This window comes from Myotis daubentonii, chromosome 13 (assembly GCF_963259705.1).
Source record: "Myotis daubentonii chromosome 13, mMyoDau2.1, whole genome shotgun sequence".
Lineage (NCBI taxonomy): Eukaryota > Metazoa > Chordata > Mammalia > Chiroptera > Vespertilionidae > Myotis > Myotis daubentonii.
This window is the reverse complement of record NC_081852.1, coordinates 42181580-42195689: the sequence shown is the minus strand read 5'-3', so window position 1 is coordinate 42195689 and position 14110 is coordinate 42181580. Positions and strand designations below refer to the sequence as shown.

Genomic DNA, 14110 nt, shown 5'->3' with positions numbered 1-14110 from the left:
ATCTTAAGGAAATAGGTCATAAAAAGCCACCCATGTTTAATCTCTGGGACTAGGTAGCATCAGCATCCCCTAGGACAGTGGTTCTCAACCTTCCTAATGCCGCGACTCTTTAATACAGTTCCTCCTGTTGTGGTGACCCCCAACCATAAAATTATTTTTGTTGCTACTTCATAACTGTAATGTTGCTACTGTTATGATTGTAATGTAAATATCTGATATGCAGGATGTATTTCCATTGTTACAAATTGAAACCGCCATGACATTGTCACAAGATGGCCACCATAATTTAAAGCATAGTGATTAATCACAAAAACAATATGTAATTATATATGTGTTTTCCGATGGTCTTAGGCGACCCCTGTGAAAGGGTTGCGACCCACAGGTTGAGAACCGCTGCCCTAGGAACTTAGTCCTCACCCAGAACGGCCAACACAGGATGTGATCACGTACATAGTAATATTTGAGAAACAGCTGTGGAATACAGTGGGAAGCATTTTGCTCAGGATTGCTGAAAGTGCTAACATCTCACCTGCTGTGCCTCTGTCCTTACCTAACTTTTTTTTTTTGCACCTGAGTCATGCATGTGTTTACTTACTCTACTCCTGAAAGATTTTAACAGCTACCTGCCAACCCTTGCCTTTGCCTAGTTGTTGTGAATATGTGCCCTTATGCTCCTCTTCTCCCCTCGATTAAAGTCAACAGGCGAGGACATGGCTAGCTTAGCTCCAGTTATTTCTTCTCTGCCCTATTCCTCAGCCCTTGAAATAGGCATTCCCTCCCATGTACACCCTAGGAAGAGAGAGAACTAACATTTGTTAAGCACATACCAGAAATTATACCAGATGTTGTATATGTAGGACCTCTTGGCTGCCTGCCTGTCCCGCTTTTGCTCAGATTTCTCTCCCCTCACAAGGAACGTCCTATCTCTAAACCCTAACTGGTAGCTGGAGTCTGTTTCTCACTTGGCTCCTGCCAGCCCTCAATCCCTGGAAAATTAATTCCACACCTAATTCCATGCCAGCTTTGTCCTGCTCTGATGGAATTCTTCGAATGACCCAGCTTGGAACCTTCCTTTTTTATTACAGTCCTTGAAATTACTCTTTGATCAACTCCTCTGCATATGACGTTCTCCTGAGACCTTGGTGTGATGTCAGTTGACTTCGCCTTTCCAGGTCCCTGCCCCTTTCTGTCTGCACTTTGCTTTTTCTTTGTCAAAATACCTCTTCTCCCATTTGATGTAGTCTTGGCAGGCTTGTCAAACAACTGCTATGGGATACAGAATTCCACAAATCCACTGTTGCAACCTCAGAGGCTCTTAAAGGCTTGCTTGTCCCTTGGGGGAATGCTATTTTGGCCTAATTTCTCTGAATTCTTCAACACTTCTATCCCCTTCTTCCTTCTAGGGCAGGGGTTCTCAACCTGTGGGTCGCGACCCCTTTGGGGGTCGAACGACCCTTTCACAGGGGTCGCCTAAGACCATCGGAAAACACATATATAATTACATATTGTTTTTGTGATTAATCACTATGCTTTAATTATGTTCAATTTGTAACAATGAAATTGGGGGTCACCACAAATTGAGGAACTTTATTAAAGGGTCACAGCATTAGGAAGGTTGAGAACCACTGTTCTAGGGACTGTACATTGGCTATGCAGTCTAACTTGCTGAGGACTAATTACAATACAAGCTAACAATATAGAAGCCAAAGTTATCTACCTAGTTCATCAATCCAGAATTGATCATGTTATTGTTTTTTTTCAGTTACAGTTGACATAAAATATATTAGTTTCAGGTGTACAACATAGCGATTACACATTTAAGTAACTTACAAAGTGATCACCCCAGTAAGTCTAGTACTTACCTGACACCGTAGGTAATTATTTTAATATCATTGACTATTTACCTGTGCTGTACTTTACATTAAGACAGTTTGTATTTCTTCAGTCCATCACCTTTTACACCCCAGAATTGATAATGTTAACGCTTGTGCATTTAATACTAAGTGCTCTCCAAATAGGGCGATGGTTCACCCTCTTTCACATTTTATTTCCCCTGCCAAAGTAAGGACAGGCAGTACGGTTATAGTATTATAAAGCAGCTAGCCCACCTTTCAGTACATAATATATGCTTAACAATTGTCTGCCGAAGGTGTCTTGAAGGACATTCCCAAACTAAAGTCAGACTGGGGTATCAGTCCTTCCTCATGTTGAAATTAGCAGGAAAAGAAGAAAAGAGTTACCCCATAACAGAATATTTCACACACACACACACACACACACACACACACACACACACACACACACACACACAATGCTTTCCACACTGATGGACAATGCAATTAGAAAAAACACTGGGTCATAACACCCATCTCAGCATTCTAGGCTCTAGGTGAGGGTCTGGGTCTCACTCACCTGCAACTCTACCCCCATCCACCCTGTATTCCCACATCCCTCCCCACCAAATGTTTCAGAATTTCTCACAAATGCAGGTTTTCCTGACCTTGCTTCCAGGGCCTCAGCCTCTGAGCAATTCCTCATGTGACTTAATTGAGTAGACCTGCAGGTCTGCTTACTATAAAGTTCCCAACCAAATGTAAATGTAATCTGAGGAAATAAAAAGTGGATGAGCCTGGCCGGCATGGCTCAGTGGTTGAGCATCAACCTATGAACCAGGAGATCACAGTTTAATTTCCAGTCAGGGCACATGTCCTGGTTGTGGACTCGATCCCCCAGTGTGTGTGCAGGAGGCAGCCGATCAATAATTCTCTCTCATCATTGATGTTTCTCTCTCTCCCTCTCCCTTCCTCTCTGAAATCAATAACATATTTTTTAAAAATAAAGTGGATGAGAGTAAGGAGAGAAATCTGACAGAGCTTTCCTTTGGAACATGAAGTAATTTTTTTTTTTCAAAGTGCAGCCTAAATTTACTTTCTTGGCAGCCTGATGTCTAATTTCCACAACTTCAAGGTCTTCCTCCACAGATCATCACCAACTGCAAAATGCCTCCCCTAACTGTTTTGTAAGGTGTTGGGGCATATTTGAGCAGGTCTTTTTGAAAAGCCCTGATTACCCTTTCTTTAACTCAGACAAAATACCTAAGGAGAATTCCAAACCTCCAGGCTCTTGCACAACCTTCCTTTCCCCTTTGTCAGTGCAGATGGGAACAGCATCCATTTTTAGTTAATTACATTTTTTCAGAATGAAATCATTCACTTTTGCAACTGCGTTAGCTTAAAACAGCCGCTGTTTTGCACTACTCCTAGATGATGTCTTTTTTAAAATCAGAGTAGACCCCATAGCTTTCTTCTTCCTGGAAACTTTCATCAAATAGTGCCAAATCTTGAATGACTCAGTGCCTCAGACAAGAAAAAGTTTGTGCTTTCAAATTTATGAGTAAGTAGGAGATATCTGGACCTAGGCAGTGGTGTCTGTGGCAGGTTCTGTGAATTGCCCATCTTTCTTGCTAATAAAACTCTTATTTGGGTATTTGGATAGGGGAGTGGGTGACAACATGCCCAGGTCCAGGAAGCAGCTCAGTGATGGATCTAAGACTCTAAACTAGTCATAAAATCCTGCACCCTGCTTTCCCAGCCAGTCTTGGCCAATGAGAGATATAAGAGAAACTGTTAAGGAGCCTCTGGGATAGCTTTGCTTCCTATGAAAAGGAACAGACATATCTGGCTCTACCCTTCTTCTGACCTTGAACATAGCTGCAATCCCTGAAGCTAGATCTTGTGTCCATCAGAAAATAGACATAGCCCTGGCCAGTGTTTTTGGTGTTTAGAGTATCAGCCCGAGCACCAAAGGGTCTCAGGTTCGATTGATGGTCAAGGGCACATACTAGGGTTGCAGGTTCAAGCCCACCCCCATCGGGATATGTGCTGGAGGCGACCAGTCGATGTGTGGCTCTCACATTAATGTTTCTCGCTCTCCACCTCCCCCCTCCCTTCGACTCTTTCTCTAAAAATCAATGGAAAAAATATCCTTAGGTAAGGAATAACAAAGAGAGGGAGGGAGGAAGGGAGGGAGAGGGGAGGGGAGGGGAGGGGAGGGGAGGGGAGGGGAGGGGGGGGAGGGGAGGGGAGGGGGGGAGGGGGGGAAGGAAATGAAAAGAAACATAACAACAGAACTGAAGAATGGTTGAGATAGAGTCAAATTGCTGACCCCATGCCAGCAGCTGCCTACCACCAGACCTCACTTTAGGTGAGAAAAATAAGACCTTGTTTTAAGCTACTGAATGCCAAGTTATCAAGAGATGCTGATGAACTCACTTCTGAATGCACCATTTGGACTTCCCTAACATGTTTGCTGTATTGTGGTCAAATTAGCACAACTTAAAGGGCAGACTCACATCCTCCTTGTTGTCAAGGACATAGAACAATGGTAACAAATGCTATTTCTAGTTACTTACATCTTTCCAAGACCGAGAGCAGAAATTTTCCATCCTGTCAATTATATCTTCCTGAGAGAGGTGTTCCTCTGATGTGAGATTTAAAAAATCCATCACATAGTAATAAGCTGAAAATGCCTGCAAAAGAAAAATGCAGTTTTGCAATGTCCAGGACAGAGGGACGCTGAGTCCCTTTCCAGAAGGCCATACCCTTAATGAAGGTACCTAGAAATCTTTGCTGAGTCAATTCACAGGGTTTTTGATATTTCAGACCCTGGCAAAGGGGTCACTTTGCTGCTGGCATGCGTTTCTGAGCCAGCTGGTAGCTAATTTTCTCTAATTTTAATGGGAGAGTCAGGGAGAAAGAAATATGGGGGAGAGAGGAGATAAGAAAAAAAAGAGGGAGAGGTTACAAAAATCCCATCTTCAAAAAACTATTTTACATGATTTTTTAAATAAATAAAAACTGGAAAATTCTATATAAGGGTATTAAGTCTTATCTCTGAATGGCAATTATAAGGTGTTTTTGTATTGCTTCCTTGAAATAGTCAATCTTTAACAAATATTTATTGCAGATTTATCATGAGTTAGGCACCCCTGAAAAGTTTATACAAATCATTATCATAAATGAGAACTATAGAAAAAGTTAAAAGTTGAAATGAGTGAAAAAGGAGACATTTGATTAAAATAACCTAAATTTTATCACTTAGAGACAATTAGTATTAAATGTGATATAGGAAAAAATATTTTACCTCCATCCTAATACATACATCTAATTTTTATCATACTTTATACCACCCTATAACTTCACTTTGTACCCTTTTAATATAGTATGTATTTAAAGAGGAAAAACTAATTGAGCAGAGCTTCTACATGAGGTATCTGAAACCTTAACTCTGGTGTTTTTTCCCTTTCCCTGAAGGATGCCAGTGTTTAGGAGAAATCATTTTGGAGGTCCTAAGAGCATGTCATTTGCTTATGTATGCCAGGCCCTGGGCCGAGTCACAGTGCATATTGGAGAGGAGTAAAAAGGTTTCCCTTTGCTAGCAGTATTTGGATTAGAGAGTATATTTTGCTTTCTGTAAAATTACTAAAGTAGAAGTGACTATAGAAAGAAAATGTGATTCTCAAACAAGCCAAGTGCATTCCTGTGTAATTTTCATGGGCAGAGATACAGGTGGGCAGAGAACAGGCTGTTGGAGGGTAAAGGACAGGAGTTAGCAGGGACCCCCATGGGGGCTCGGTTCTGACTCAGAGAATAGGAAAATTGTCCTCTATCAGACAGGTTCATGCCAGCTTTTTAACAATTGCATTAAAAAAATATATTCATATATATATATATATATATATATATATATATATGTATAAAACATATCTAATTTTAAAACATGAATGTAAGTGTATTTGTTCCTTTTTAATAAATTATTTTCATTGATATTTTTGTTTGATTTTCTCCTCCATTTCTTTTTTTAAAAATAGATTTATTGGTCCATTACTTTAATTGAGGTAAAGAAACCTTGGAAATTTACAGGCTAACAGTTTATCAAGCAATATAAATTCTTTTGTTTACCTCAAAATGTAATACTAATCCCCATAGTAAACAATGGACAGAATTTTTTATACACAGACATATTTAAAAAAAGTGGACAAAAACCTCGTGCCAACATCAAAAATGCAACAAAAGGTCTTTTTTTCTTTTACAATCTCTGGATTCCACAACAGGGGAAAAAAAGGTGACATTCTTTTTAAAATTTGGTGGCTTCATGACACAAAGACTTTGATCTGTAAATCATTTTCTCATTGGCGCACATTCTTGAACACATTTTTTTTTTATTCGCAGCTTTTGATTCGGCTTAATGGCAGCATGGAGAGAGAACACATTTACACAGAGGACTTGATCAACACCTCAGAAGGTGGTTTTTCCTTTAAAAAATTTCAATGTAAAGAATGACTTCTAAACATAAGAAATACGGTCCATAATTTGGACATGATCTAAGCAAAAGGTTGTTTTGTTGTCTTTTTCAACAGTTAAAATACAAGTTAGAAAGTCTGCTGGCAGTTTATATCAGGTGTACATCGTTTCCCCATCATTCCCAACTCATAGACCTCGAGGGAGCAGGCACACTGAAGTACAGCGGACAGGGCATCTGCTGGCTGGACCCGAACCTCAGGGTGAGCAGGTGAATGGAGTGGACTGTTCAGAGCTGCTGGCTTGTTATTCAGTGAAGGCCCAGCTGACACGGGCACCATTTCAACATACTGAGTCACGTTTTTGTTTACTATCTACTTTTATTACTCCATTTCCACACCAAAGAAAAAGCATCCTCCCTTCTTCTTTCCAGTGTGTGGCTGAAGGGCTGGCCTGGGACAGTGAACAGCCTATCAAACAGGGGTGTTGACAGCTGTTGCCTGATCTCACCCGGCCTGCAGGGAGCCAGAATCCCCCAGTCAGAGCATAGCACGGACAATACTCAGTCACTGGTTTTCATCGAAAAAGCCCTAGTAAAACTGACTAAATTATGTAGTCAACACAACATGTTTTCTGTTTTTGGCATTTCAACCTGTGGAGAATTTCTTCCTGAAATGTGCTGGTCTGGGGCCCCCACAGTATCTTTTAAAAAGCTGCTCTGCCGAATCAGGGTAAACCTTTAATATTGTCATAATCTATAGAGTTCTTTGTATCTATGTGATTTGTCGATGCTGATGCCATTTATCCTCTACAATCAAAAGTGTGCCAACAAGCACTAAGTTAATCTTTCACACTCTAAAACAAAAAAGGTTTTGTGGTCCCTGTGTTTCCTTACATTATCCAAAACATCATTTGGCAATAGCAATACTTAGCTTTCTCCTCCCAAAAGGCAGTCCTAATTATGAACCCTACTTTCTTATTGGTTTCTTTAAGAGGACTGAGGACTATGTTAGACCTCTTGTATTTAAGCTGAACAACTGATTACATTTCTAAAAACTCTTTTTTTCAATCCAGAATCTAAAGAACACCCATTGAAGAATAAGGCATTTTGACAGGTGTTGACAAATTCCCAAAAAGTAGAGTCAGGCTTTTCACAGTCTGTGACATTTTAAAAGTCTGGATTTGTTTATTTTCAAGTGCTAAGCACACAGAATGTTTATGTATGAGACACAGAATCTTACTGGTTTGTTAAAGTTATTTTTTCAAAGCCCTTATTTACAGGCTCTCTATAGTAGTAAAAACTACCTGGATAACGCATTTTTCTGCCACACAGAAGGGATCAGGCAGCCGTACCCAGAAAGCATTTCAAATACATACGATTAAGAAAGAACAGTCAAACCCCCTGTAACAGAGTACCTCCCCACCTTTTCTAATGCAGCCAGCCCTGCGCATGCTCTTAACTGTGCAGCTATGGGGAGACCAGATACCCCTCAAACAAAAAGCTAGCCACCTACTGAGTAGATTGATCAAATACCGGGTTTCTGGTTTAGTCACTGAATTAAAAAAAAAAAAAAAAAAACATAAGGAAGAGGACAACTCCAACACACCCAGCTCAGTCTGTCTGGTCCAGGGGATGACATTTCCCCCAAATTTACTGATAAATGCCACCTGCCATCCAAAATAGAGAAAACATTCTCCTCCATTTTTAGTTCCAACAGAAGTCCACATTAAATGTATTACTAGGCTTTTATTCTTTTTTATGTTATTGTAAATGGGATTTTCTTTTCAAATAGTTCATTGTTAATGCATAGGAGTGCAACTGATTTTTGTATGTTGATGTTATGTCCTACAATTTCAGTGAATTCATTTATTAGATTTTTGTGTGTGAAGTCTTCAGGGTTTTCTTTATATAAGATCAGGTCATCTGCATGTAGATGCCTTTTATTTCTTCTTTTTGTCTAATTGCTCTAGGGAGGACTTCCAGAAAATATTAAATAGAAGTGGTAAGAGTGGGCATCCTTGCCTTGTTTTTGATCTTAAAGGAAAATCTTTCTATTTTCACCACTGAATATAATGTTAGCTGTGCATTTTTCATATATAGCTTTTATTGTGTTGAGGTCATTTCTTTCCATTCCTAGTTTATTGTTGAGTTTTTATCATAAAAGAATATTAAATTTCACCAAATGTTTTTTGCCGCTTCTATTGAGATGATGTGATGTGGCATATCACATTAATTGATTTTATATGTTGAACCATTGTTACATCCCATGGACAAATCCCACTTAGGTATATTGTCCTTTTAATGTGCTGTTGCATTCAGTTTGCTAGTTTTTTGTGGAGAATTTTAGTTATTCAAAAATTTCCATATATTTGTGAGTTTTTCAGTTTCCTTCTGCTGTTGGTTCCAAGTTTCACCCCACGGTAGTAAGAAAAGATACCTGGTATGATTTCTGTCCTCTTAAATTGGTTGACTTGTTTTGTAACCTAATATGATATCTGTCTTAGAGAATGTTCCATGTGCACTTGAGAAGAATGTAGATTCCACTGCTGTTGGGTGGAATGGTCTATATTTTTGTCTGTTAGATCCATTTGGCCTAAAGTGTTGTTCAAGTATGATGTTCCTTTGTTGATTTTTCTGTATGGTACTTCAATCCATTATTGAAAGTGAAGTACTAAAACCTCCTACTATTGTATTGTTGTTTATTTTTCCCATCAGTTCTGTCAATGTTTTCTTTTTTTTTTTTTATTGCTTAAAGTATTACAAAGGGTATTACATATGTATCCATTTTATCCCCCCCGCCCTAGACAGTCCCCTAGCCACCCCTATCACCCAGTGTCTTATGTCCATTGGTTATGCTTATATGCATGCATCTGTCAATGTTTTCTTTAAATATTCAAGTGCTTTGATTTGGGATACATATATATTTATAATTGTTGTATCTTCCTGGTGAATTTACCTTTTATCATTATATAAGTCCTTGTTCTCGTGACAATTTTTGACTTAAAGTCTATTTTGTCTGATAAGTATAGCCACCTTTGCTTTCTTTTGGTTTCCATTTGCATGGAATATTTTTTCCTTTCCCTTCACTTTTGGCCTATGTGTGTCCTTAAACCTAAAGTGAGTTTCTTGTAGGTAGCATATAGTTGGATCTTATAGACAACATAGAGTTGAATCTTTAAACTTTCTATATAGTTTTAGTTTCTTTATAATTAGCATTATTAATTTTTATAATAGATATTTCCTTACATTATTACATTTCAAAAGACTTTCTGAAATTAGTCCTAGAGCTCATCTACCATTAAGAAATTCTCTTGCTTTTGCTAAGATGTGATATTTACTTTTTGAATAAGTAGAAATTATTTTTAAAACATGAACAAACAGAAAATTTCTATAGGTGAATTTAGCAAAATACTGAGCCTTCACTGCAATACATAGCCATCAAATCAACAGGGCCTCCCGGTCCATACCACTCCCTACCCCCAAAGCTCTGCATGTCATGCATTTCTGTTCAATTTAATTAAGTTAGTTTCAGTACAGCAGTCTATCCTTTCTCAATTCTATTTCTTGTTTTTGTGATATCAATTATCCACCCTCCTCCCTACTCCCCCAACTTTGGAGAATCTCCCAAGGAGCCCTTTTTCCACGCTGACATGGCTTCTGAAACTCTGCTCATCAACATCACCAGTAACCTCTTAACTGCCAAAAACAATTGTCATTTTTTTATTCTACCTCTTCCTTGACTTTTGGCTGCATGTCATTCATTCATTCATTCTTCGTTCTTTCAACAAATATTTACTGAGTATCCTGTTCTGAGCAGTGGTCAAAACAGGTGAAAATCCTGCCCTCTAGTGGAAAGCAGCAGAACTCCAACAAATAACATGGTATATGATGGATGGTAGTGACAAGTGCTACAAAAATAAAGCCTTTTGTTACATGCCCCACATATATAGAGCCTCTGTGGGCAGATTAGAGAAGAAATTTATAATTTCTTCCAGACCTGATGCAATCTATTTCAGTCATTTTTATCATGAGAACTGTTGCTTGGTAATTCCACCTTTATCAGGTTTCCAGGGAAACACATCCAGAAAGTTAACCTAAACCCAAATTTGTCCATAAAGGAAGAAAAGGGGTTTCTTAAATCATTTTACAAAGGTCAAATAAAAAACATATTGGGGAAAAATATTAAATGAAGCATTGTAGATACAGAAGGAACAGGCATCGCTTCTCGGCCTTTTGGCTAAGATCAAGTGCAGAAGGAACAGGCATTACAGTCTAGTCTCAAGATTCTTCCCCAAACTAACCAATTGACGTATTCTCCTACCCCCATTCTAACTTGCTTCTCTAACTTGTATTAACAGATACTAGGTTGTATCTGCCTGGCAGGATGCATTTTAGAGGCAGAAGTGGCATCAATTGCAGGGTCTTTTTGTCTCTGGCATATGTATCTGTGTCTGCTCTCCATACTTACAAATAAACTTGACCTCTGACACTTGTGTGGCATTCACTCCCAGACATTGCTCTGCTTGGGCTCATGGTTCTACTTTAATCTCTAGTTTTTATGTACTTTTTGTTTTAGGTTAAAGGCTCTAATGTGGAGTTCATAGGTCCACCTCAAGGGATCATGGTGTCTTTTAAATTGAATGCAAAGATTTCAGCATTTCTACTTAGAAGACCCTTAGCTTTCATCGCATTCTTCGAAGAGTCTTGTGATCCCTTAAAGCAAGCATGTCAAACTTGCAGCCTGCGGGCCACATGTGGCCCACAACAAATTTTCATTAACAATTGCTCATTTATTTCAGCCCTTTGTATTCAGCATGTCTCTATTGAACTAAACCTACATTTTTATGAAAAGTGAAGCTTTTGTTTTTTTGCAGCCCACATAAACTTAAACCTTGTTTATTTGGCCCATGTTAGCTTTTGAGTTTGACATGCTTGCCTTCAAGAGTTAAGAATAATTGCTCTATTGAAGACATTATGCTAAGTGGAAAAAAGGCCAGTCACAAAGGGACAAAAATTGTGTCATTCCACTTATATGAGGTACCTGGAATAGTCAAATTCATAGCAACAGAAAGAAGAATGGTGATGCCAGGGGCTGAGGGGAAAGAGGAGAAAAGAGGGTCAGGACGTTAATGTATGATTTATTGGGTGGCATTTCCGTTTTGGAAGATGAAAAAGTTCTGGAGATGGATATGGTGATGGCTGTACAATAATGTAAGTATACTTAATTTCACAGAACTATACACCTAAAATTAGTTAAAGTAGTAAATGTTCTGTGCTGTGTATCTTGCCACATACACACACAAAGAATGACTGGTTTAGACAGCCTTGATATTTCGCTTTTAGATGCTGTCTTGACTGCAGGTTATGATTTAGAGTCCTCTCTCAAAATAGAATCAACTAAGCAATATGCAATCATGAATAATGCTCTTATATAAAGAATAGAATATAAAATAAATATGGTCTTCTTTTATAAACACCTGAATCAAAATTGAAGTAATGTTTTGCCGAAACCGGTTTGGCTCGGTGGGTAGAGCATCGGCCTGTGGACTGAAGGGTCCTGGGTTCGATTCCGGTCAAGGGCATGTACCTGGGTTGCGGGCACATCTCCAGTAGGAGATGTGCAGGAGGCGGCTGATCGATGTTTCTCTCTCATCGATGTTTCTAACTCTCTATCTCTCTCCCTTCCTCTCTGTAAAAAATCAATTTTTTTTTAAATTGAAGTAATGTTTTAAATCCTCTCTCCTTTATATATTTTTAAATGTCTAAGATAATCATGTTACTTTTACACACACACACACGTACATATTTGTAGCACAGCAGAAACCAAGTCTTAGAATTAGAATCAAGTGAAAAACCTGCTGTGTAAACTGGGAATGCATCTAGTCATCTTTCTTTCTTAGACGTTGTGCTCCAGAATAAGGTCACCTATTTCTCTTCCCCTGCTCCAGGACCAGTTTATTCATATTCTTTTTTTTTTTTTTCATTCCATCTATCTGTCTTGTCTTTTTTGAAAGTCTTCCATATGTCAGGGCCTAAATTGTAGTTTTCTTGTCCATATATGTTCTTCAGAAATCGCTTTATTGGGTTTACTATCAAAGATGTCCTCTTAAATCCCTTGGGAAAGTCTCTTCTAAAGTGGAATGTTGCTTATACCAACATGCATTGGAATTGAACCCAGAAAAATAAAGTGTTAATGGAATGGAGTGATAGAGTTTAGGGTGAATTTCCCCCTGGATTTATATTGTATAATACAAAAGAAACCTTAACCTTATTCATAATGCTTTCATTTTTAATCCCCAGAATTATATTGAATGACAAAACCACCTTCTTCTTTTTAATACCTCAGGAAGATACACTGCTTGAAATCAGATGGTTCAAGGACACATCAGATGATTCAAGATTCTTCCTGTGACTGTGGTAGGTGATTCTTCAAACGTCTTTAACAAAAAAAACCACCATCCTCTTGGAGTAGGACTTTGGAGATTCAATTCACCAGATGTTCTTTTCCCAGAATGGACCCAAGGGTAACTGGCGGAAAATGCTGATGTGGGTGTAGGAATTGCTGACTTGGCTTTTAAGTGCAGGTGGGATGCCCTCCAATTGAGGTCAAACTCTGTGATCAGCCCCCTGATTTCCATATTAGGAGTCAACTTTACTTTGTAAACCTTTACTTGATTGGTGTGTATAGTCTGTGCGTCTGTATTTAAGCAGCAACTCAGAGTAGGAACACTATTTGCTAGCTTAGATAATCAGTATTTTAGAAGGTGATTTGAAGGATATATGTCTCTCCCCTCTTCCAGCTACTATAAATTCTTTTCTTCTATCAAGATGAGTATCAAAAACCTATATTGCCTCAGTCCATCACAGAATTGCTATCATTGAATCAGTTTTTTAGTACCACGCCTCTGGGTTAAAGTTGCTATACAAATTTTTTAATTGCAATTTTTAAAAATATGGTCAAAGACACTGTCTAGCAACATCTCCTTTGTAAAATTTTGGGATTCAGTTTTGGAATAGCTGTGCTTTGGCCTAGGACTGGGTTTGCTGGGTATAATGAAAATTATCTGATTTTGTCTTATTTTTCCCCTTCGCTACTAGGAAGCTCAGAGCTAAATACACACAAATACATGCAAATACACACGTGGTATATATACATATGTAAACAAACAACATTTAATGTTCTTCAGTTTCTGTTCCCCATTGAATTGTTTATACCCTTTCTTATTTACATAAATGATACAATGTGATCTTTTTAAAAATTCCTAAATTACATAAGTAATTCCTCACAGATGTTTCCTCTTCCTTTTTGATGTTTCTTATTTGCCTACAAATTAGATTCTGTCTAGCAACCAAGGTGACAGTGTAGCCAAACTGAAAAGAGTACTGACCTCTCTTAATACTCAGTTTACAGCCCTAGCCGGTTTGGCTCAGTGGATAGTGCGTCGGCCTGCGGACTGAGGGGTCCCAGGTTCAATTCTGGTCAAGGGCGTGTACCTTGGTTGCAAGCATATCCCCAATGGGGGGCGTGCAGTAGGCAGCTGATTGATCTCTCTCATCAATGTTTCTAACTCTCTATCCCTCTCCCTTCTTCTCTGTAAAAAATCAATAAAATATATTTTTAAAAAAATACTCAGTTTACAAACTAAGAATTAGATCATCAGTGCTAAATGCAGTTGTGCCAAAGATTACCTCCTCTGAAAATTCTCTGTGGCTTGAGAATACCCAGGCTAGCTGGTTTGGAAATAATTAAAATACAACTAAAATTTTTTTTAAAATATATATTTTATTGATTTCTTACAGAGAGGAAGGG

The 14110-nt window shown here is 38.5% G+C and overlaps 1 protein-coding gene across 1 annotated transcript in view; it reads right to left on the bottom strand.

Annotated features, from left to right (window-relative positions):
- The window catches only part of ENTPD1 (ectonucleoside triphosphate diphosphohydrolase 1), a 94774-nt gene that overhangs the window by 5837 nt on the left and 74827 nt on the right, over positions 1–14110 (bottom strand). Inside the window, exon 8 of the mRNA XM_059660936.1 lies at positions 4412–4528. Coding sequence (XP_059516919.1) covers positions 4412–4528 — 117 coding nt within the window. The remainder of the gene's footprint in view (positions 1–4411; positions 4529–14110) is intronic.